General features: G+C 50.0%; 2 protein-coding genes across 6 annotated transcripts in view; one reads left to right on the plus strand and one right to left on the minus strand.

Moving 5' to 3' along the window:
- FAM110A (family with sequence similarity 110 member A) overlaps positions 1 to 23473 on the minus strand; it is a 146234-nt gene that overhangs the window by 40450 nt on the left and 82311 nt on the right. The gene's annotated exons all lie outside the window — the stretch shown is intronic.
- On the plus strand, positions 712 to 14097 carry SLC52A3 (solute carrier family 52 member 3). 5 transcript variants are annotated; one of them, XM_025469594.3, is made up of 7 exons: positions 731 to 795; positions 1333 to 1399; positions 3172 to 3237; positions 7721 to 8332; positions 9811 to 10316; positions 11931 to 12054; positions 12536 to 14097. In XM_025469594.3, exons 4-7 carry the CDS (start codon positions 7766 to 7768, stop codon positions 12746 to 12748), a joined length of 1410 nt encoding a protein of 469 aa, XP_025325379.1. In that variant the 5' UTR covers positions 731 to 795; positions 1333 to 1399; positions 3172 to 3237; positions 7721 to 7765; the 3' UTR covers positions 12749 to 14097. The 5 variants fall into 5 exon arrangements, with proteins under 5 accessions (XP_025325382.1, XP_025325379.1, XP_025325384.1 ...); XM_025469599.3 differs by lacking the exon at positions 1333 to 1399 and having other exon boundaries at positions 750 to 795; XM_025469598.3 differs by lacking the exon at positions 3172 to 3237 and having other exon boundaries at positions 759 to 795.

Below are 23473 nucleotides of genomic sequence, written 5' to 3' on the forward strand. Positions count from 1 at the left end.
TTCCCAGCTAGGGCACCTCCAGCAAGTCACCTGACCTCTGTGAGTCTCAATTTCCCCATCTGTAACGCGGGAACTAAATATTTGCTTACTGTCTAGGATTCCGGAAATATTTAATCAGATATGAACTATCGCTTTTTGTCCGAGCAGTATTCATCAGTGGACATCAGAGACCACCTGGGCCAAGACTCTTGACTTCTCTGGGCCTCTGTTTTCCTAATCTGTAAAATGGGATTGTAATAGCATCTCTCCCCCACGCCCCACACCCCAAAAGGTTATGGTGAAAAGTAAATGTATTAATGCGTGTCAAGCTCAGTGCCTGGTACAGAGTCAGCTTGGCACACACTGGCTATTAGGATTTCTGCCCCACAAGAAGGATGCTATTAATACCCTCCACTTCCAAGTGACTTGCTTCAGCTCCAGCATTTGAACCAAGAGTTTTTGTTCTGGAGAGCCCTGTTACTGTGTAGAAGGAGTTATGGTGGCCCTGGGGTCAGGCTAGAGCAGCCCGGGCAGGTCTTCTGTCTTCTTAGGGGCCAACCCTCCTAAGAAGTATGCAAGGAAGCGCTCACTGACAACGTGAGCCCGTCCTGTTACTGTTTATCATCAGGATCCGGGGGATGGGGCGGCTGGGCGGCCTGCAGACACACAGTAGGCTCTGCCTGCCACTGGCAGCCCCGCCCACCCTCCCCTGCCTCTCCCTGCCTCCCCCTCCACAGGGCGGGGCCAGGCAGGTTAATACTAACCCGGCAGCCTGGGCCCCTCCCAGGCAGAGCCACTTGGGACCGGGACCTGCAGGTAAGCTCGCCTTGCCGGAGGCTCAGGCCTGTGAGTCAGCTGCAGATACCAGGGGCCGGCTGGCACTGGGCATCGGGGGTCGGTGGGGGGTGGGGGGTACTTGTCTGGGGACAGCGGCGGGCCTGTGGGGTTTTTTCCCCTGGTTTTGGACTCCTGGGCTGAAGCCAGAGGTAGAAGGGAAGAAGAGCTTCCTCCTCTGTGGTCAGGTTGGGGCTGGCAGGGTGGACTTCAGCCCCCTCCTCCCTGGGTTAGAAGACGGGTCCCCCACTGACCTCTGGCCAGCTGTATCTCCACGCCGCTGGGAAGTCTAGAGGGCAGCTCCTGCCAGGTTGGGCCGGAGCCTCACCAGCCTGGCACGGGGGCCGGGAGTGGGGATGGGAGTTGAGGGGAGGCTGCTTCGGCAAGGGCAAGGTCAGCCTCGTGGGAGGCCTACAGCCCTTCCAGGGCCTGAGAGGGAGGGAGGAGGAGGAAGGGAACGTCAAGTCCCTTGCCAGCCAGCCTGGGGCTCCCATTATCTCCTTGCTTCCTCCCTATCAGCCAAGCCCAACAAGACAGGGGCATCCCCACACCCTTTCTTGGATGGAGAAAGCAAGACCCAGAGAGGGTGAGCGGCTGGCCTGAGGACACACAGCCACTGAGCACAGGCCTGGATGACCACCACCACCTGAGGTGGGGGGCGGGGCGGGGGAGGGACACAGTGTGGGCAAGCATTGCCTCATCTCTGGGCCTCCATTTCCCCACATTTGTGAGATGGGAAGGTGGAGTTGGAGGAGGCGGGGGACTCTGAGGTGATGAAAGGTAAGAGATGAATGGATGTGAGCAGTTAGGTGAGGGCCATGGCCGAGCTGGTGCCAGGGTTCCAACACTCCCAGCTGCTCCTCTATCCACCTCCTCCCCTCCTGCCCCTGCCCTCTCTGTCCCATCTCCTCCTTTTACCTTGCCTCTGTCCCTCTTTCTGCCCATTCTGGCTTCTGGCTTTGGTCTCTCTCTTCTTCCTCCGTCTACTCAAAGCCATCCTGCCTCCATCTGGACAACCTCCCCACCATCCCCATGAGGGCGGGCCAGGTCCCTCGGCCCGGGCCAGGCCCCAGGTCCCAGGCTGGAGTAGGAGGGAGAGGACCTGGAGGATTCACAGAGGACTCTAGGCCAACACTGACTCAGACCCTTGTCCAGGATCGAGTGTAAACAGTGCCCACCCTGCCGGCTGGCACTGTCCAGGCTGCCCTGGCCAACTCAAGCTGCATGGCCGAGGCAGGCTCGATTGGAGGCCCAGCCCTTTGTAAACCAGGTGGCCACCTGGACACTGGAAGAGAGGGCTCTGCTCACATGGAGATTATACTCCAGTGGGAGAGGTCAGCACTTAGAAGATAAGACACAGATAAACCTCCAAAAGTGGGCTGATGCTCGATAATATTGTGCGAGAACAAAGCAAAGAGAGGCACAAGTGCCAGGAGTGGAGGCTGCTCGGGCTCCAATGGTCCTGGTGGGGCAGGAGTGGGGCAGGAGGTGACTCAGCCACACACTGAGGGCACACTGGCCTCCTACCCCCACTGCCTTGGGCCAGGGACTCTCAGCTTTCGATACAAGATTTCGAAGGAAAGAGACACCTTTGCCAGGGGCTGTCCTGGCATCGTGTGGGTGCCCATCTGCCATAGAGCGGACTAAGTCCTAAGTGTCTCCTCCAGAGCCTAGGTTTCTGGTCTCCCACTGTCGCTGGTGGGGCCCAGGAAGCAGAAAAGTCTTGAAATCTCTCTCAGGTTCTCCTAGGCCAGCACCCCATTTCTCCCCTTCCCAACCCACGTGTTGGGGAGGCTGGAGGTGAGTGGAAGGGGATCCTGCTCCACCTGGCCCCTGCCACCTCTTCATAATCCCCTCCCTCCTGGGCTCTGCTCAGGCTGGGTCCACAGTCAGCTGTGCCTAGGTTCAAATCCCAGCTCCCAGATGACCAGCTGGGTGACCTTGAGCAAATCACTTTTCTGAGCCCCCTTAACTCATTTATAAAATGGAGATCCTCATACTGCCTACCCGGGGATGATTGGGAGGATCTGATGGATATTGTGTGTCAAGTGCTTGACCAGTAATAAATGGTAGCTACCCTTAGAATTCTTGGCATTGTTAGCATTACTATGTTTTTTGCCTGAATTACTATACCAGCTCCCTAATGGATTAATAGGTTCCACTCCTACTTCTGCCCTGGCCCCCCATTACTCTCCCCATAACAACCAGTGTGATTCTGTTAAAACCCAATTAGAGCTGGTCCTCCTTCTGCCCAGGAATGGAGATTTGGGCTCAGAAAATACCCAAACTCTTGCCTAGAGGGCCCTATGTGACCTGCCCATCTCCCAACCCCCAACCCCCCACCTCCTCTGCTTGCAGGGCTGCAGCCACACTGGCCTCTGGGTTGGCCTTCCAACACCAAGACCTGTTTCTGGGACATGGCAGGTGAGGTGCCACCCCCGGGCCTTTGCACTTGCTGTTTCCTCCCCCTGCACTACTCTCCCCTGGCCTGGTTCACTCCCATACTTCCTTCACATTCCCTCTGACAACCCCATTTACGATCACCTGCTCCTCCCAACTTTGCTTCCCTCCCACAGCCCTTATCACCACTGACTTGTTCTAGGTTTCTGTTTTTTATTTCACTTAGTGACTTCTCACACTTTCCCAAGAGCAAAAATTATTGTCGAGCACACAGCAAGTGCCCAATAAACACTAGTCGAATGAATGGACAAAAATTGCAAAGTCACTATAGGGAAAAGAGAAAAGAGATACATACTTTATAAAAATATTCCCACCATACTCATTCTGAGCTACTCCTTAGTGCTCTGAAGCCACCAAGCTCTGCACATGCAGTTCCCTCTGCCTAGGACACCTCCCCTCTTTGTCATCGATGGCTGCGTACCCCTCAATGGGGTCATTGTGTCTCCCAGGTCCAGGAGCATAGGGCATTTGGTGTGGCTGCCTGGAAGCAGGCCAGGGCAGGGAAGCCACAGGGAAGATGGGTGGTGCTGGGCCATCCCACCATCATGACTGTTTTCCAGCCCAGGGAAGAGACTCACAGAGCCCAATCACTTCCCTCAAATTTCACAGCCATGGTGGTGCCTGCATCAGAACCAGACAGCTCAGCTCTGTGGGGTGTGGAGATTTAGCCTTTTGGTGCATTGAACCTATTGCACACAAAGGAAACTCAGACTACCTGCCCATCTGCCCTTATCTCCCCATCGGGCCCACTGCTCCAGCCACACTGGTCTAGGCTCATTCCTGCCCCAGGACATTTGCACAAGCAATTCCTTCTACCTATATGTTTGGGGGGGGGCGGCATTTTTATTCTTTTTTTTAAGATTTATTTATTTATTTTATGATATATATATATATATGATATATATATATCTCTGAGAGAGAGAGAGGCAGAGACACAGGAGGAGGGAGAAGCAGGCTCCATGCAGGGAGCCCGACGTGGGACTTGATCCCGGGACTCCAGGATCGCGCCCTGGGCCAAAGGCAGGCGCTAAACCACTGAGCCACCCAGGGATCCCCTATTATTTTCTTAATTAATTAAAAAAATAGCTAAACATTTGATCCAGCTGGGATTCTTTTTTCAAGGATGGGGGGTAAGAAGTAAAACAGAGATCCAGCTTTTTGCCCAAATGACTACCCTAGTAAGTCTTATTTTCTGGTTCTATGCAGGAAAACTACATATTTGTAAATGTATAACTGGACATCTGGCTGAACTCTCATTATTTTAATAGCTTTTCAGATGATAAAAGTAACCATCTTCAGCAAATCCACCTCCTCCCTTTCATTATTTACTTATTCCTCCTTATTAGAAATATCATTTATTGCCTCCTCTATATCCTTGTTTATTTTACTTTACTTCCTGTCATCAAGGCCTAGAGCACTGAGTCACTGCCCTACCATGGACTGTGCTGTTGTCCCTTCCTTCCCGCATGTCTGGGGCTGTGGGGGAATGTTATTCAGAATACAGACATCCATTCAACTCCACTGAGGACTGCAGTATCTATCAACATGACTATCCGTGTATAGATGTCTATCAATGACGATATGAAATGACTTAATTTATACTTTCAGCATCAAATCCCATATTGAGAGCTCTTTGTTCTCTCTCCCCTCTCTCCCCTCCCTCCCCTTCCCTCTACCCCTCCCCTCTCTTCTTCCCCCTCTCATTTTCTCTCTCCGTCTGTCCCTCCCTCCATCTCTTTGCATTTCTCTGGAAGACAAGTCTACTCTTAACCTTTCTTTTTTTTTTAATTTTTATTTATTTATGATAGTCACAGAGAGAGAGAGAGGCAGAGACACAGGCAGAGGGAGAAGCAGGCTCCATGCACCGGGAGCCCGACATGGGATTCGATCCCGGGTCTCCAGGATCACGCCCTGGGCCAAAGGCAGGCGCTAAACCGCTGTGCCACCCAGGGATCCCACTCTTAACCTTTCAGTGCCTCTTTATGGTGTATTTCAACAGCTAATCCTAACTGATTTTGGTTTTAGATCAAATCCCATTTGGGGTAGGACCTGGATTTCTGAATTAGGACATTAAGAGTAAAGGAGATAAATGTACTCATTAGCTTTTGGCTACTATAACCAGTCCCTCTATATCTTTGAATGTCTACCTCTGTACACTTGGCCACTGTTTTGCTGTATATAAAATGAGTAGTTTAAACAAGAGAGAAGCTCATTTACTATGTCAACAACACCGAACAAACAAGAGTTCAGTGCCAGGCAGAACTGGACCAGTACAGCAGCTCTGTGCCACAAAGCCAATCTCCCTAATCTCCCTCTAGCCCCCACACCATCCCTCTTAGCACAAAACAACCACCAGAGTTCCGGCCATCACACCTGAGTTCCAGACAGCAGGATGGAGGAAGGGCAGGAAGGTCCACTCCCTCACCTTTAAGACTTCACAACCTCCTTGGCCTACCTTGATCGGATGGCCATGCCCCACTGCAAGGGAGGCCAGGAAATGGACTCATAAAGCTTGGTGGCCATTTGCCCAGCCCAAAATCTGGTCTCTGTGACAACTAAGGAAGAAGGAAAGAGTGAGTAATGGGAAGCAGCTAGCAGCCTCTGCCTTGGAATATCATTCAACCTCTACCTTCTCGTCCTTCCTTATCATGTCACCAGAATGCTGCCTGAGCAGGTTCAGGGCAGCTCTTTTTTTAGTGGGATTTTATCTGTTCTGTACCACATCCTGGTCTCAGGTGGGAGTGAGCAGCCGAGGAGCTGCGCATGGCGCACAACTGGCCTGAGCTAAAGGTCCTCTCCACATGCCAACTGCCTGGAGCTTCCTTCCGTGGGTTCTCTCGGCTTGCCCAGAGCCACACCTGTCCCCGGCCATTAGGCAGGCAGGCCTCACAGCTGAGAGACCAGAGCTTAAGCCACCTGCCTAAGGTCTCTAGACAGAAGGTGGTGCAGCAGGGCAGAAAGCAGGTCAGACCTCACTCTGCTCAATGGAGGGAGGAAGAAGGGAGTTCTTCTGGGGCTGAGAGTCAGTTCTGTGTGTGGGAACCAGGGAAGGAGCCTCTGAGGTGTGGGGACTTTCCCAGGTGAGGCGTAGCCACAGGGACGCTGCCGCAGCTTCTAAAAGAGAAAGAAGTTAGACGGCCATGTGAACTGGGCAAGACTGAGAGATCAGACCGCGGGGTGGAGGTGGGGGCTCAGGAGGCCACCTGCCACAAGAGGACCTGCTCCAAATCCCGCCTCCCCAGGCTCGCCCTATTTCCCATCTGTAAAAATGAGGTAATTGGCCTCATCAACATTTCTCTCCAAAATGGTTCTTATATCACAGTGAGTCCAAAATGGTGCTTATATCACCACTGAGCCACCCAGGTGCCCCCCCCCACCAAAAAACATTAACTCTTTAACATATTTGCATCTCACTACAAACCATAAAGTCAAGACTCCTCTCATCCTCTATTTGCAGATGAGGAAAATGAGGCACAGAGAGGCAAAGTCACTTGCCCAAGGTCACCCTGCTTAGCAAGTGGCAGAGCTGGGTACAAACCCAGATCTTTTTTTTTTTTTATTCATGATAGACACAGAGAGAGAGAGAGAGAGAGAGGCAGACACAGAGGAGGAAGGAGAAGCAGGCTCCACACCAGGAGCCCGACGTGGGATTCGATCCCAGGACTCCAGGATCGCGCCCTGGGCCAAAGGCAGGCGCTAAACCACTGAGCCACCCAGGGATCCCCAAACCCAGACCTTTTTGTATGTTTAAAGCTTATGTGTTGGGAGGCCCGAGTGGCTCAGTGGTTGAGCATCTGCCTTTGGCTCGGGCGTGATCCCAGGGTCTGGGGATTGAGTCCCACACCGGGTTCCCTGCATGGAGCCTGCTTCTCCCTCTGCCTGTGTCTCTGCCTCTCTCTCTCTCTGTGTCTCTCATGAATAAATAATTAAAATCTTAAAAAAATAAAAGGCTTATTTGTACCTTTGAATCTGAACTGTGCACATCCTTTGCCCACTCTTCTATTCGGTCTTCTTGTTCTGAATTTCTACAAATCCTTTACGTAAGAAGAAAATGACCCCTTTGTCTCTGATTTACATTGCAAATATTTTCCCCCAGATTGTCATCTTTTGATCTCAACTGTTGGTATTTCTCCTTTTTTTTTTTTTTTTTTTGGAAGAAGGTGCTTTGTTATTTGATTACTTTTGTGTGTTTTCATATTTATGCGGTTAAATGTGTCAGACTTTTCTTTGGTGGTCTCTGGAATTACAAGCCATGGTTAGGAAAACTTTCCCCTCTGGAAGAGTTAGTCATAAAAGAGTTTGTCTGTGTTTTCCTATAATAAAAAGCCAGTTTGCTCATGAGAAGGGGAAAGATCAGGGAAAACCTGGGCACCACAGCATAGTCTTTTGACAGATGGTGACCGTGACATTGCTCACCTGGTATTTTTCTCCATCGGCCCCACTGCAGGTTGATCTGAGAGGTAGAGGCCTTCGGCGCAGGGCAGACGTCACCATGGCCTTCCTGATACACCTGCTGGTCTGCACCTTTGGGATGGGCTCCTGGGTTGCCATCAATGGGATCTGGGTAGAGCTGCCCCTGCTGGTGACGGAGCTGCCCGAGGGGTGGTATCTTCCCTCCTACCTCACTGTGGTCATCCAGCTGGCCAACATCGGCCCCCTCCTGGTCACCCTGCTCCATCACTTCCAGCCCAGCTGCCTTTCGGAGGTGCCCATCATCTTTACTGTGCTGGGTGTGGGCACCCTCGCCTGTACCCTCTTCGCCTTCCTCTGGAATGTCACCTCCTGGGTGCTGGACGGCCACCACAGCATTGCCTTCATGGTCCTCACCTTCTTCCTGGCCCTGGTGGACTGTACCTCATCTGTCACCTTCCTGCCTTTCATGAGCCGTCTGCCCGCCCACTACCTCACCACCTTCTTTGTGGGCGAGGGACTCAGCGGCCTCCTGCCTGCCCTGGTGGCTCTTGCCCAGGGCTCGGGTCTCACCACCTGTGTCAATGTCACTCAGCCATCAGACACCACCCCAAGCCCTGAGACCACCAGGAAGACGGTCTTCCCACAGGTACCTGGAGCATGACCCGCTACAGAGCTTCGTGCTTGGTCCCAGGGAAGACCACGCAGAGGGCTTGTGTTTCCCAGCTGTTGGGTAGACGGGTGTTCTTGACCTAGCCTCACTTCAGATCACCTACCTGGGGGAGCTACTGAAACACAGTAGGGGAGGGGAGGCCCACCCCATCCAAAACAATGAAATAAGACTCTCGGTAGGGGGTGTGGGGGAGGCTTCTCTGAGATCCTTGAGGTCAGAAGTGTGTTGGAATCTGGAGTTTCAGATTTTAGAAACACCTGTCTCGGTCTGTAATAACACCTGAGACCTAGCAGTCTCACACAGTAACACCACCACCTACAGCCCGGGGGGCATTCGTGCCCAGTGGGCTGATGAAGACTATAAATAAACTACCTGCATTCAAGTATTGCCACCAACTGAGGCATGAAAAAAATCCTAACTTTCAGAGCTTTTCGCATCTCCAAGCTGCAAAATAGGGATGGTGAGCTTGTATTTATTCAAAAATCCTCAGGTGATGCTAATGTACTGCCAGGGCTAAGAACTGTAGACTTTTTTTTTTTTAAAGATTTATTTATTTATTTATTTATTTATTTATTTATTTATTTATTTATTTATGATAGACATAGAGAGAGAGAGCCAGAGACACAGGAGGAGGGAGAAACCAGCTCCATGCCGGGAGCTCGATGCGGGACTCGATCCTGGGACTCCAGCATCACGCCCTGGGCCAAAGGCAGGCGCCAAACTGCTGAGCTACCCAGGGATCCCCAGAACTTTAGACTTTAGACATTGTTTCAATGCCTAGTGCTGTTAAAATGTCCAACTTATTTCCAGTGGGTATTGGCAGACCCTTCACGTAACACCTGGCATTGTCCAAACTACAGTAGTCCAACAGCGGGTGTGAACCAGGGGCCCTGGGCTACCATACCCTGCCAGCACACCACTTTCAGTGTTTGAATTAGTTGAAGACAATTAAATGTTTTGAAATTTCAAGTGTATGGGATCTCCTGAGAAGAGATTTGGCCACACCAGGCCATGTCCACACAGGCAGCTTTGGGTGGGGCTGCCCCTCCTCTGACTATATCTGTGGCTGCCAGCCCTGGAGGGCAGTAGCGTGGGAAAAGGTAGAACTTCTAAGCCTGAAAGAAGCAAGTGGACTGGCCTTGCCACATACTCCCCAGGACCTTCAGGTTCAGAACCATCCTGATACCTCGAAACCCTCCAAAACTGGGGGTAGTGGTGCCCAGTGCACAGGGCTGCGAGGAGGCATGCACGAGCTGACACAAAGTGCTGGTGCCCAGTGAGCCATCAGCCCACATGAGCATTTATTATCACCTGAGTAATGTCCTGTGTCTGCTGCTCATCCCTCACTTATTAACAATGCATGCTATTTATTGTATATGATCATTAATACTGTTGTTACCTGTGTCCCGACATCCCCAGAGGATCTGACCGAGCCTTGTTTTGTTCTTTCCCAGGGAGCCAGCAGTACCTTCGTGTCTGATCTTATGGAGACGACGCGTTCCGCGGTCCATCTGGAAAGCCGCTACCTCCCGGCCAACTTCTCGCCCCTGGTCTTCTTCCTCCTGCTCTCCTTCATGATGGCCTGCTGCCTCACTGCTTTCTTTCTCCTCCAGCGTCAGCCCAGGCCCAGGGAATCTTCCATAGAAGACCTCCTCACCTCCCAGGTCACACTCCACTCCATCCGGCCACGGGAAGGGGAAGACCTGGGCCCCCCAGGTCCAAGGCTTAGCAGCAAGATCCAGGGGCATCCAGAGGAGAAAACAGCCTCCGACCACCCAGCATACCTGGCCTTCATCTACATCCTGGTGGCCTTTGTGAATGGGCTCACCAACGGCGTGCTGCCCTCCGTGCAGACCTACTCCTGCCTGTCCTACGGGCCTGTTGCCTACCATCTATCGGCCACCCTCAGCTCCATGGCCAACCCTCTTGCCTGCTTCCTCTCCATGTTTCTGCCTCACAGGTCTGCCCCAGCTGGGCCTGGGGAACTCTTATTGGGATCCACTTCATTCTAGAAGTCAGAATTCCAAACCCCAACTCTCAGGTTGCACTTATAGAAAGTGGATTCTAGGGCCCCGGGATTCAAAGCCCAACTTGGCCACTTCCTAGCGAGGTGGTACTGAACAAATCACTTCACCTCTTTGTGCCTTGGGGATGCTCATCTGGAAAATGGGGATGATAATAATAGTTCTACTTCTTGGGGTTGCTGGGAGCATCAAATGAGCTAATTCTGTAAAGACTTTAGAGCAGTACCTGTGCAAGGCATGTCCAGTGTAAGTGTTGACCAGCCACTGGCCCTTGAGGAGGAATGAGCAAGCAGGAGCTGAAAGGGTCGAATCCCCTGGTCTCTTTCCCAGGATTTCAGCCCTGTGCTCCTGTCTCCAGCTCATGCCGGCTCCTTTACAGCTGCAGTTCTGGAAGAGTGGCTAGGCAAATTGATAAGATGCAGATTGAGCCAGCCTAGATTGAGACCTGAGATTTCAAATTTTAGTACACAACCTAAGTGGCTCTGCTGCAGGGGCTCAGACCCTGGGAGGAGAAACACAGACTTTGGAGTCATGAGACCTTAGAACCTACAATGTCCCAGCCACGACTCTGCCCCCACCTGCCCTCATGGTCCCCTCTGACATGCTCATATCCCCTCCCCCAGCCCAGGAAAGAGGGAGAATGAGACTAGGAGAGTTAGACAGAAAATGTAGCATTGTCAGAAAGCTGAGTTTTCTCTGTTAGGGCTTGAAACTGGGGAAGGAGGCTGGACATTTCTGGAAGCAGAAACAGAGGCCAGAGATCTGTGGGATATGAGGCACCCAGACTGTTAGAAACATCCAGTCTAGAAGCCAGGGACTCCAAGAATCCTGGAGCATAAAGAGTCCTTAGAGGCAGGGGCAGGCCCTCCTCTCCCACCCAAGACCACAGACCAGTCATGGTCTTCTGAAGAGCGTGCACAGGGAGGCCACAGGGTGACAACCCCAAATGAAGGACAGTATCCTCAGTTGTCACATAGAACCTACGTGGAAGGCCACCCATGGAATGTGTCCAGGCCAGCCATCAGGGCCCCTAGATCCTGTAGACCCCACGCTATAGATGACACCAGAAGGGAAGGGGTCAACTGAGGTTGCACAGCACATCCTGCAGTGCCAATGCCAGCCTCAAAGCCACCTCCTAGTCAGCTCAGCTTCCTGGCTGAGGTTGGGAAGGTTGCAGGAGGAAATGGCAGCAGACGAAACACTGGGTGGGGCCCAGGAGCAGGCCCTACAGGTTCTGACATCCCGGCAAGGCTCATTGCACAGGTGAGGAAGCAGGCTTAGGGAGCAGCTGCAGCTTAAATAGGAAATAGGATCTGAACCAGGTGCCAGTAGCACGGAGTCCATTCCGTTTCTCCTGCCACAAATGCTCAGAGTGACCTAGACTAGTCTTAGGAACCTTGCTGACCCACTTGAGCCAGGTGGCCTAGAAGTTTCCACATGGATCTAACCCCTAACCCTAGAGATGCTGACCATTCTACACAGCATCCAGGGCAGGGGAGGCAGAGGTCAGGTTTCTCAACTCCTACATTCACTCTTCTACTCTGTCCTAGGTCTCTGCCATTCCTGGGGGTCCTCACAGTGCTCGGGACTGGCTTTGGAGCCTACAACATGGCCATGGCTGTGATGAGCCCCTGCCCCCTCATGCAGGGCCACTGGGGTGGAGAGGTCCTCATTGTAAGTATCTGGCCTGGGAAGACGCCTCCCTCCTTACCCCTCAGCTAGCCAAGGCCCTTTCTACCCACCAAAGTCTTTGTGTTTGCTCCAGAAGGAAGTCCCAGATAGGGTTGGGCAGGGGGAGGACTGCTGCTCATTTGGGAATAGAGGCTTGGGAAGTTGAGGTGGCTGGTCCAAGGTGACAGTCCAGCCTCTCTCCTGAATGCCACATTCTTCTTGCCATGTGTACCTCAGCCCTGGCCTCCCAGATGCCCTTGACTCGCTCAAGGGAGTCATTGGGCTCTCCTTTGCCCTAGAGGTGTGTGTCAACTCACCGGGGCCCCCGTAGCCCTAGGGTGTCACCCCCAAAGACTCTATTGAACTTCAAGGTTATTCCATGGGGTTCTCTTAGCCCAGTTAGGTCACCCTACAAGCACCCTTCCCCCCGGGGCTCGCCCCAAAGGCCCCTTCACGCCGCACCTCTGCCGCCCCGCACCCGCAGGTGGCTTCGTGGGTGCTGTTCATCGGCTGTCTGAGCTACGTCAAGGTGATGCTGGGCGTGATCCTGCGCGACCGCAGCCGCAGCGCCCTCTTGTGGTGCGGGGCGGCGGTGCAGCTGGGCTCCCTGCTCGGAGCTCTGCTCATGTTCCCGCTGGTCAACGTGCTGCGGCTCTTCTCGTCCGCCGACCTCTGCAGCCTGCAGTGCTCTGCCTAGGACGCCCGGCGGCCTAGCACCAGGCCCGACCCGCTCCCGTGACTGACACCTGGAAACCCGGGCAGGGCACGTGCCCGGGGTCACAGGGCAGGCGGCGGAGAGCTGGGAGGCAGAGGCTTAGGACCTGGGCATCCCCGTCAACGCGCCTCTAGGACTGCGGAGAGCGCCGCAAGGCCTCCCGTGGGACCTGGGCCGCAAAGCGCAGCCCCACCCCATGCCGCGTCACAGCGCCCGCAATTCCATTTCAGAACTTCTGTGGGCTCTTTAGAGAGAGCAGGTTTGCAGCACCCAGCTGGAGGCAGGCTCAGGGGCGTCAGAAGGGAAACTGCTGAGAGCGTGAGCTAGCCCTCACAGGCTGTGTGACCTCGGAGAAGTCACTTATTTCTCTGTACCTCGGTTTCCTAAAATGGGGATTGTGATAAATAGCACCTACCTCATAGGTTTAGCACAGGGACAAAGGTGAGAAGCGCCCAGCATGTAGCAAGCCCTCTTGGGCCATTTCCCAATCTGATGCCCAACAGAAATGACAAAAGGGACAGTCTACACAACCTAGAAGTGGCCAGGGTGGCTCAGAGACGACCCCTGCCCTGTAACCTTTTTCTCACTCTCCTCGCAGAGGAGCTTCTACAAGATAGATGGCGAAGGGTGGAATCCTGGGCGTCTTGACTCCTCAGTTCCCAAGATAGATGGACGCTGGACCCCACACACCCTTTCCTGTCACCCCTCCTGACCCATGAGGTTCTGCTCCTTGGAAAGTGGGTGACCTCCTAGCAGAGAGATGATAGGGGGAGGAACAACACCAAACCTCTAGAAGTGAGTCCAGTTCCTCCCCCACTCACCAAGCGAGGGAACCAGACCCTGGAAATCCTGGGAAGTCTGGGGAGAAGTGCATCTGCTACCTATTATTTTGTTCTCTTTTTTACTTTTTTTTTTAGATGGACATTCCCTGCTCTTACATTAATATCAGCCATCCTATAAAAATGTCTAACATGAACCTAAGATCAATATAATCAATTTTCAGTTCTAAGGTCAAGGCTAAGCTCAGAAATGAACAGAATCAAGTGCTTAGAGAATGTCTGGTTCTGGGACTTCTTTTCTTTGGTGGTTTGTTTGCTTGCCACCAGCCCTCCTTTTCATTTATTTTGAATAGATAATGTAGTCACATGTTCCAGAAATCAGAAAATATAAAATGATGTTCAGCAAAAAAAATTCCTTTCCTCCTGCCCCCCATCTGCTCAGTTCCTCTCAACAAACACACCCACATGCACACACACAGTACTTTTATTAGTTTCTTGTTCACACTTGCAGAGATTATGCAAATACAAATATAGAGTCTTTTTCCAGAAAAAGTTTCAGACTACTTTGTACCTTTATTTTCGCTCAACACTGAAAATGGAGAGAGGGCTCTGGTTCTTGATCATGACCACACAGTATTTCATTGCTTGGAGGTACCAAATTTATGCAACCAGCCCTCGTAGAAAGACATTTGAAGGTACTGGAGATAAAATTTAAAACAAAAAAAACAGAAAACCTCTCCACAAAAGTAGAAGAAAAAGAAAACTTTTATTACTGAATACACATTAAACCAGATTGTGGTGCACATCACAGACGGTCGGTAAATGGGCAGAAAGAAACCTGACTCCTCCACATCCTCCAGCGGGTACAGCCGACTATGTTTGTATTCTCAAACGATAGCTAGTTCTCAAATAAGAGTCACATGGTTCATCCTGAAAAATTCACCCGGTAATCAGGATGGCTGCCTGGATTAGCTATCTTGATCTGCAGGAAAAAGAAATTCATGTCTTTATGAGGAAGTTGCTTGCAACTTGAAGCTGAACACTAATGTTAGGTTCCTACCCTCCCCCAGAGACTAGGTGATGGGGGCACTGACTTTCTTCAAATTTATGTTACAGAGAGATGGCTCTTGTGTCGTGATCCTGGGTGGTAAAACTGATGAGAGGCTTATTCAGCTTTTTTTTTTTTTTTTTTTTTTAAGACGTGAATACACCTGAAAGGAGCAGGGAAAGAATTTATAAGTTTTCTAAACTAAATGCTCTAAGGAAAGGAAGAGGGGATGGCTCCCTTTCTGGCATCAGGGAGAATTTTTATTTGCATTTGCCCTAACAAGGGCATTTGGATTGTTTTCAATCGTTCCCTCCCAGAAAGGATGTTGGAGTAGATAATGAGCAAGGAGATGATCTCTCTCTGTACTGATGTGAAAAGATGTTCCAAGATTAATTACACAGAGAGAAAGGAGATGCAGGAGAGCGTGCAGAGTATGGATGTAGCCATGCAAATGTGTTCTGTCAAGGACTAGGTGACAGGGCGAGTGACCTGGTATTTGGAAAAGGCACCTCCAGGAGTGATGTTGTACTTCTTTTCAAGAACCTGTCAGCCATAAGTATGTTTTCTTTGGAAAAGTGTCCATTCGGGTCTTTTGCCCATTTTTACTTGTGTTTGGGCTTCTCTGGTTTTGCTTTCACCCACCGTCCTTGGAAGTCTTCGTGACATTGACAGCCTTCAAGTGAAAGTGCATGAGTCCACTCTCTACAACCTCTGCCATACAATGGGGACAATGAGAGCATCTCCCAGGGCGACTGAGTGGCCCAGTCAGTTAAGCGTCCCAGGGTTCTGGGATCAAGCCACACATGGTGCTATCTGCTCCTTGGAGAGCCTCCTTCTCCCTCTCCCTCTGCCTGCCACTCCCCCCTGCTTGTGATCTCTCTCTCAAATAAATTAAAAAAAAAAAAAAGCCTCTCCCACCCCACCCAGGATTGCTGTGAGGGTTCATTGACCTAACAGATGCAATGAGCTTAGTACCACACCTGCAAACAGCAAGTGCTCGATAAATGTCATTAGAAGCTTCCACTTTCTGGGAACATCTACTAAGGACCCTGGAGGGCCCTTCCACCCCCTTCCCCCTGCCCTCCCTGAGCTTAAACCTGGTTGCTTTGGAGGCGACTGAGTCACGTGCCATCTCTGTGGTCCAATGAAATAAGTTCCCTGAAGAATGAGCTCAGAATTCCGGATTCAGCTTGGGGTGGCAGCAGATGGGCTTCCGCTAAGATGACCCCGAGCTGGTATCTCCAGGCAGTTGGAGGGAAGAGGGCAAAGCCAGAAGCAGAGGAGGGTGCATTCCAGGCAGAGGAAACTGCACTTGCAAATGCAGGGGGTGGGGGGGCAGCAGTCTGCATCAATCCAGCCCCTGAGTGGAGGCCAGCCTGGAGAGCCGCTGGGGGGTGGGGGGCAGCCTGCCGAGGGAAGGACCTTAGAGGCCAAAGTTATGAAGGGGTAGAGGGTTGTGTTGGCCTATGTGAGGTTTGGGGGTGGGGGCGGGGTGTGTGTGATGACATTGCAAGGACCACAGCAGGTGTGAACAATCTCAGGAGCTCTGCGGCCACCCTGGGCAAAAAAAGCCAGGATAATATGAAGACTGAAATACACAATTTGTCCTTCCTGTTGGTCTCCTTAGAATTTTCTGGAGATGGATGAATGACTGAGCATAAGGTCTGTGTAGAAAACGGACAGAATGAAAAAAAAAAGAAAGAAAGAAAACGGACAGAATGACCTTCCTTCCACCCCAGGGCAGTGGATGGGAGCTGAAGGGATATGAATATGGGAAGGGGTGGGGTCCTAGTCTCCACCCAGAGAAACAGAGCAAGAGGGGCTGCTCTAGTCTGAAGCTGGCTACCCAAACTCCCAAAAGGGGGATGGTCCCTGGAAGACATTCCCTCCCACCCTTTTTCTGGAGCAATGTACTCAGAGAGACATTTACCTCTGACCTCCCAGACCTCAGCACAGTGAGTGCCTCTCCCTGAGAAGGGTTCAGCAAAGGGTTAGGGGTGAGCGGAGTGGCACCTCCCAAGATGCACACACCCCGATTCCTGAAACCTACAAATATGCTACAGTGCATAGCAAAAGGGACCTTGGTGATGGAGTTAAGGTTACAGGCCTTAAAACAGATTATTTTAGATTACCTGAGTGGGCCCAATCTAATGACATGAGACCTTAAAAGCTAAGAATTGGAAGAGATTCAGCAAAAAGGTAGGAAGAAAGAGGCAGCATCATACAACTCAAAGAAAGAAAGAAAGAAAGAAAGAAAGAAAGAAAGAAAGAAAGAAAGAAAGAAAGAAAGAAAACCCAGTTAAAAATGGGCAAAAGACCTGAACAGACGTTTTTCCCAAGAAGACACACTTATGGCCAACAGGTTCATGAAAAAAAGTTCAACATCACTCATCATGAGGGAAATGCAAATCAAAACCACAATGAGGGGCAGCCCGGGCGGCTCAGTGGTTTAGCCCAGGGCCTGATCCTGGAGCCGCGGGATCGAGTCCCACGTGGGGCTCCCTGCATGGAGCCTGCTTCTCCCTCTGCCTGTGTCTCTGCCTCTCTCTCTCTCTCTCTGTATCTCGAATGAATAAATAAATGAAAATCTTAAAAAAATAAAAAAACCACAATGAGATATCACCTGACACCTGTTGGAATAGCTAATATCAAAAAGACAAGAGATGACAGGTTTTGGTGAAGTTGTGAAGGAGGAGCCCTCGTGCACCGTTGGTGGAAATGCAAACCGGTGCAGCCCCTGTGGAACAGTATGGAGATGCCTCAGAAAGTTAAAAAATAGAAATACAATAGGATCCAGCTATCCCACTTTTGAGTATACATCTTAAGGAAATAACATAACTATATCAAAGAGCCATCTGCCCTCCCACATTCATCGCAGCATTATTCACAGTAGCCAAGACATGGAAATGATCCCAGTGTCCATCCACAGATGAACGGGTAAAGAAAATGTATTATGTATCCACAATGGACTATTATTCAGCCTTTTAAAAAAAGGTAAATCTGGCCATTTGTGGCAACATGGATGGACCTGGAGGGCATTACGCTAAGTGAAATAAGTCAGATAGAGAAAGACAACTACTGTACTATCTAACATGAGGAATCTAAAAGAACTGACCTCACAGAAACAGTAGATTGGTGGTTGCTGGGGGCTGGCGGGGGCAGGGAGGAACAAAGAGATGTTGGCCAAAGGATATAAACTTACGGTTATAAATGAGTGCATTCTGGGGATGCAGCGCAGTGGGATCCCTACAGTTAACAGTACTGTATTGTATACTTGAAAGTTGCTGACACAGTAAATCTTAAATGTTCTCAACATGTACACACGCACACACACACACACACACACACACTCAAACTCCTCCTCTGGAAGTGAAAAGAAGGGACAAGAAATGAGTGCTTTTGTAGGCAGGAAGTGATTTACACGTGTGCAGCCTAACGGTAACATTTTAAGAATGACGAGCAGAGGGGCCGAAACTTGCCAGAGAGGGTCTATGACACACATCACCATCTTACAACTCTGATCTTGCAACGGGATGGCCTTTCCTGATTCTCCTCATGACCTTTATGGGGAAAAGTCTGGAGGAAGTACCACGGCAACTGTTGATACTGCCAGGACTCTGCCTTTCAACTGAAATTGCTTTCAGTTGAAAATTCCCTAGTGTGCAGAAGTAGCTGGCTCTGGGATGTGCCTTAAGAAAGAAAGAAAGTCTGCTCTACTGCAACTGGCAATTTGGCCCAAGCCAGTGCCCTCTTGCAGGGTTCCATGGTTAGAATGTAAGATATAGTGCTGTCTTGATGGAGGAAGATATTATTATTATTATTAAAAGAAGGAATTCTATGGCGTCCAGTCTCCCATTTCTTTCATAGTCATAGAACCCCTGACTTCAGCTGGGTGTGTGGCTACCCACAGTAAAGGCTGCATTTCCCAGGCCTCCCGGGGATGGTCATGTGATTTCATTTAGACAAATGGGATGTTACCAACAATAACAGTGCACAGCTTTGAGGTTGTGTACTTAAAAGGAAGAGGTGGGATCTCCACTTCCCATTTCCCCTTCTTGCTGGTGGAAATGCAGATGTGATAGCTGGACCTGGAGCATGAGGAGGAAGCCACTGGATGAGATAATACAGCAAGAATACAGAGGAGACTGCAACCATGATGATTATGGAATCACCGTAATCTACCTGGGACCCAGATTTAATGAGGCAGAGAAATAAACTTCTATTTTGTTTAAGCTTCTACGATGTGGGGGACACTTTATTACAGCGGCAGAATTCCCATATTCATATGGATATGTTTCTCTATATATGTACCTATATGCCTACGCACACTCACACATCCACGGTCACACAGAGAGAGGACCATAAAGACATATACCGACATGTTAGCCTCGATAATTCTGGAGAAAGGGATTTCTGGTGATTTTTCTTTTCTTCTTGACACTTTGCTCTACTCTGAATTTTTTCTTTGAGCATGTATTATCTCAAAACTCAACAAAAATAAAGGTCTAAAGAAAGGGAGGGTCCTATAAATAGATCCTATTGTTTAAATCACCTTCATCTGCTTCATATGAGCCTCTATAGGTCACACACACGCACTCTTAGATTTTATGGAATGTTTGGCTTTGTTTCCTATTGGTTATGGAATTTTTTTTTTCAGGTGTCCTTTTTACTGAACAAAATGTCTTTTTTTTTTTTTTTTTTTTTGAACAAAATGTCTTAAAGATGGTCCCATGCTCCTGCGTACAGGGTGACCTCGTTTCTTGTACTCAGCAAGAAGCACCTCCTGGCTGGGCATGACAGGGTTTACTGAACAAGCTGCTGATGGTGGACATCTGCACTGCTTCTGATTTTAAGCTACTGAAAACAACATGGTGATGAAAATCCTTAGACCTGCCTCTCTATGCATTTGGATGAGGCTTTGAAGTCTAACAAACGTGAGTTCTAATCTGGATCCCCTGCTTATTTGCTGTGTGACTTCAGGCAATTTATTGTGCATCTCAGCATCTCTGAGGCTGTCTCCTTACCTTACAATAGGGAAACTAAAGAAGCTTGTCCCATAAAATTATTGTGAGGATTAGAACAACTAAAACTTGGGCACTTGGGTGGCTCAGTGGTTGAGCATCTGCCTTTAGCTCAGGTTGTGATCCCAGGGTCCTGGATGAAGTCTCACATCTCACATCTGGTTCCCCACAGAGAGCCTGCTTCTCCCTCTGCCTATGTCTCTGCCTCTCTCAGTGTCTCTCATGAATAAATAAATAATTTTTTTTAAAAAAAGAACAACTAAAATTTATATGCTTACTGCATGCCAAATACTTTTCCAAGTGTTTCCTATGAGTTAACTAACTTAATGCTCACAAAAGCGTGATGTGAAGTCATGCTTAGACATATGCCCTGAAAGTTTTCTAGAAGCTTCCAGCTTCTTTAACTTTTTTTCACTTTTTTTTTAATGATTGCTTTAGGCTTACCATACACACCTTCGCTTGTTAGATTCTACTTCAGATTTATACTCCCTTCATAGCAGATACCAACATGTTACTCCTGTATAGTTGTATTCCTTCTCGCTTTTTGTACTATTTTTGTCATATACATTACATCTCATATGTCACCAACCCCACAACGTCCCCCTAGGAGTGCTCACTGGCAAGAAAGGGGAGGGGAAGGCAGAGAGAATTGTTGATTAGATCACCTACTTCCCCCAGATCCATCCCAGGCTTATGAGCTAACAGCAACCCCCTCCTGCCCTTGCCCTGGAACTGAAGGAGATCCTTGGCACCCACTCGTCATGCACACAGCCCGTACTCGCTTACAAAGATCTGGTCTGCCAGCGTTCAAGACCCCTCCATTAGGGCTTCAGCCTAGGGTTATACATTGCCCTTGTCTGAGGTTCCCCTTTGACATCACAGATCCCTGTTCCCATCAACCCCTTTTCCTCAGATGGAAAAACAAGAAAGTCCCACCACTTCCTAGGCTGATTTGTAATATTAATAAACAACACTTATTGAGAGAGCATTTACATGGATGCTTGCATTGAATCCCTACTGAAAAAGGTAATGAGGCTCAGAGAGGTTAAGTAACTGAACCAGATAACGCACTCGGTAAGTGATAGGGCTGGAGTTTGAAGCCAGGTGGTCTGGCTCCAGAGCCAATAGGTATGATCACTCTACCGTGCTGCTCCCTGAAGGTGGTGTCTAGAGGATCCATTCTCTCCTGGCAGTAGTAACTGCTTAAGATCTCTAAGGGGAAATTATCCTGTTTGTACCATTACCAATTTCCACAGTGTAAATACACTCCCTGCTGCTAATTTCAACCTACAAATATGGTGTTACTGCATGCAGAGTTGGGGAATATGCACATAATCAGCTCTTCCAGGTTGGTTCAGGTCACTCAGTTGGGCAGACTAAAAGCCTGAGACAGAGATGAACAGGAAGTGGGCAAAGGAGAACGGAGGGTCTTTAAAGAGAGCTGGCCCGCCGACAGTTCACTGGGCCCTCCAGCAATCTGACGTGCTGTCATGTGTGTCCGACAGATGAAGACGCTGGGGCTCAGTGAGCCATGTGCATGCGTCCAACAATTACTGCACGCGCCCAGAGTGGGTCCTGGCTGGAAGGGACCAGTACTGGGAGTACACAGATGACCCAGACCAGGTGCTAGCCTGCCTAATGGAGCTTGTGGGCTGACAACAGACACACAGGCAGGTACCTATAGCTCCCACAGGGCTTCCATTCAAGTAGATGGCATGGCAGTTAAGAATGTGGGTTCTGGGGCAGCCCGGGTGGCTCAGCGGTTTAGCGCCGCCTTCAGCCCAGGGTGTGATCCTGGAGACCCGGGATCGAGTCCCACGTCGGGCTCCCTGCATGGAGCCTGCTTCTCCCTCTGCCTGTGTCTCTGCCTCTCTCTCTCTCTCTCTCTCTCTCTCTCTCTCTGTGTGTCTGTCATGAATAAATAAACAAAATCTTAAAAAAAAAAAAAAAGAATGTGGGTTCTGGTCTTAGACTCCTTGGCTTCAAGTCCACACTCTACCATTCACTGGCTGTGTGACCTTGGGCTACTTCCTTAACCTCTCAGTACCTCAGTTTCCCTCTCTGTAACAATGGTACTTTTCTCAAAGCATTTCTAGAAGGATGATATGAATTCATGAAGGTAAAGGGCCCAGAACTTTATGATGATGCATAGTAAATATTCCATAACTGTTAGCTGTTTTTATTACATAAGTTCAGAAGCACACCTGTGTGTGTCCAGAGAGAGAGAGAAAGAGAGAGAGAGAGAAGGAGAACAATGTACATAGCGTGGGTTATTGTGCCTGGACAGAAGACCTGCAGTGAACAAGATGCAGGGGGTGTGCAAGACGAATCCTGCAAGTCTGAATGAGAGCTGAATCGAAAATCAAAGTTTGCAAACCTATATGACAGCTGCCACACACTACCCGTCTTTATGCCCGGTGTGCTTACTACTATGAAAGACTCATTCAGAAAACTGTACTTATGAGTGATTTAAAGGATTTTTTGAAGTCTTAGAAAATTGTCTATTTCTATCATTTTCTCCTCACATTAGAACCTAACACCCGTGTTAAGTGCTCCCCCTTCAGTGACTATATTCAAAATGATAAGGGCTAAAATAAACGGGTGAGGATTTTGCAAAGGTTGTTCCACTGGTTGGGGGAGCCGGAGTGAGACCCCGGCCTGGGGATTCCCAGTCTAGTGCTCTTCCTTCTTCAATCTGGGTCCTGGGGGAACAGACCTGATATTCTCTCCAGGACCCTGATTTCAGGTCCTGGTTCCTCTCTAAGCAGAGGGGCAGGGAGGGTCCAGAAATTGAACTCACTGTAGAAGGGTGTTTGGAGTGGGGGAGGTGGGGCGCGGGGAAGGGGTGTGGACGTGAACCCCAGCTCCCCAGCTTCACAGCTGTTTTTGTGTGACCTCCCTTGAGGATCAGTCTCTACAGAAAAAGGCTGACACCTACCCTGGCATATATATATGTATGTACATATGTGTGTGTGTGTGTGTGTGTGTGTGTGTGTGTGTGTGTGTGTGTGTGTGTGTGTGTGATGCACATACCTGGTGCTCAAGGGCGTATTCCCTTCCCTCCAAGCAGGTGGTCGGCTCTGCATGCAACGCAGCTTTGGGCCAGCAGGTGGCGCTGCAGCCCAAGAAGCAGGAAATAGGGGGAAAGGAAGGGCTGTGCCCGATCTTTTGGGGTCCTACAGAAGGGGGCGCCGTTCAGATTGGATGCATGAGTCCAGGCCACAGGAGTGCCTGTCATGGCCATATAGGCAGATACCCAGAGGCTCCCATCCTTACATAACCAAGAACCAACCTTGAACCAGGGGGAGGCCTTCCCATGTCCTTGAATCTTCACAAATGCCCTATGGATCGTGCCAAAATGATCCTATTTTACAGGTGAGGAAACTGAGTCCAAAAAGGCAAAGTCACCTGCACTCAGTCACATAGCATGTCCATGGCAGAGCTGGGATTTGATCTTTTGCCTGTAATAATATTAAGAGCCAGCCCTTGTATAATTCCTTCATGTGATAATGCTGTCCTAACCCTTCTGCACTTATTAACTCATGAAATCCTCATCATAGCTCTACGAGGAATGTATTAGTATTTTTAGTCTCCTGTTATAAAAGAGGAAATAGAGGCACTAATTGGTTAGGCAAATTGCCCAAGGCCACACAGCCAGAACACAAGAGCTGTGCTCTAAACCACTATGCATGCCCCACCTCACCCCACCCCTGCTGGGAATGCACGCAGGCGCATCCCCTTCCCACTCTCGGTCACATACCCACTTAGCCAGGGCGAGGGCTCCAAACCGTAAGAGGTACCAGGTGCCCTGGGTGCTATGAAGTGCTCAGGACCACACCTGGCCTCGACACCACCCTCT

The sequence above is a fragment of the Canis lupus genome, chromosome 24 (assembly GCF_003254725.2).
Source record: "Canis lupus dingo isolate Sandy chromosome 24, ASM325472v2, whole genome shotgun sequence".
Taxonomy (NCBI): Eukaryota; Metazoa; Chordata; class Mammalia; order Carnivora; family Canidae; genus Canis; species Canis lupus.

What these genes read in the sequence shown, in the direction of transcription:
- SLC52A3 (XM_025469597.3), top strand. Translation starts at nt 7,766, where the DNA reads ATGGCCTTCCTGATACACCTGCTGGTCTGCACCTTTGGGATGGGCTCC. An exon ending in GGAAGACGGTCTTCCCACAG is followed by an intron (nt 8,333 to 9,810) that starts GTACCTGGAGCA and finishes GTTCTTTCCCAG; the next exon opens with GGAGCCAGCAGTACCTTCGT. An exon ending in TCCATGTTTCTGCCTCACAG is followed by an intron (nt 10,317 to 11,930) that starts GTCTGCCCCAGC and finishes ACTCTGTCCTAG; the next exon opens with GTCTCTGCCATTCCTGGGGG.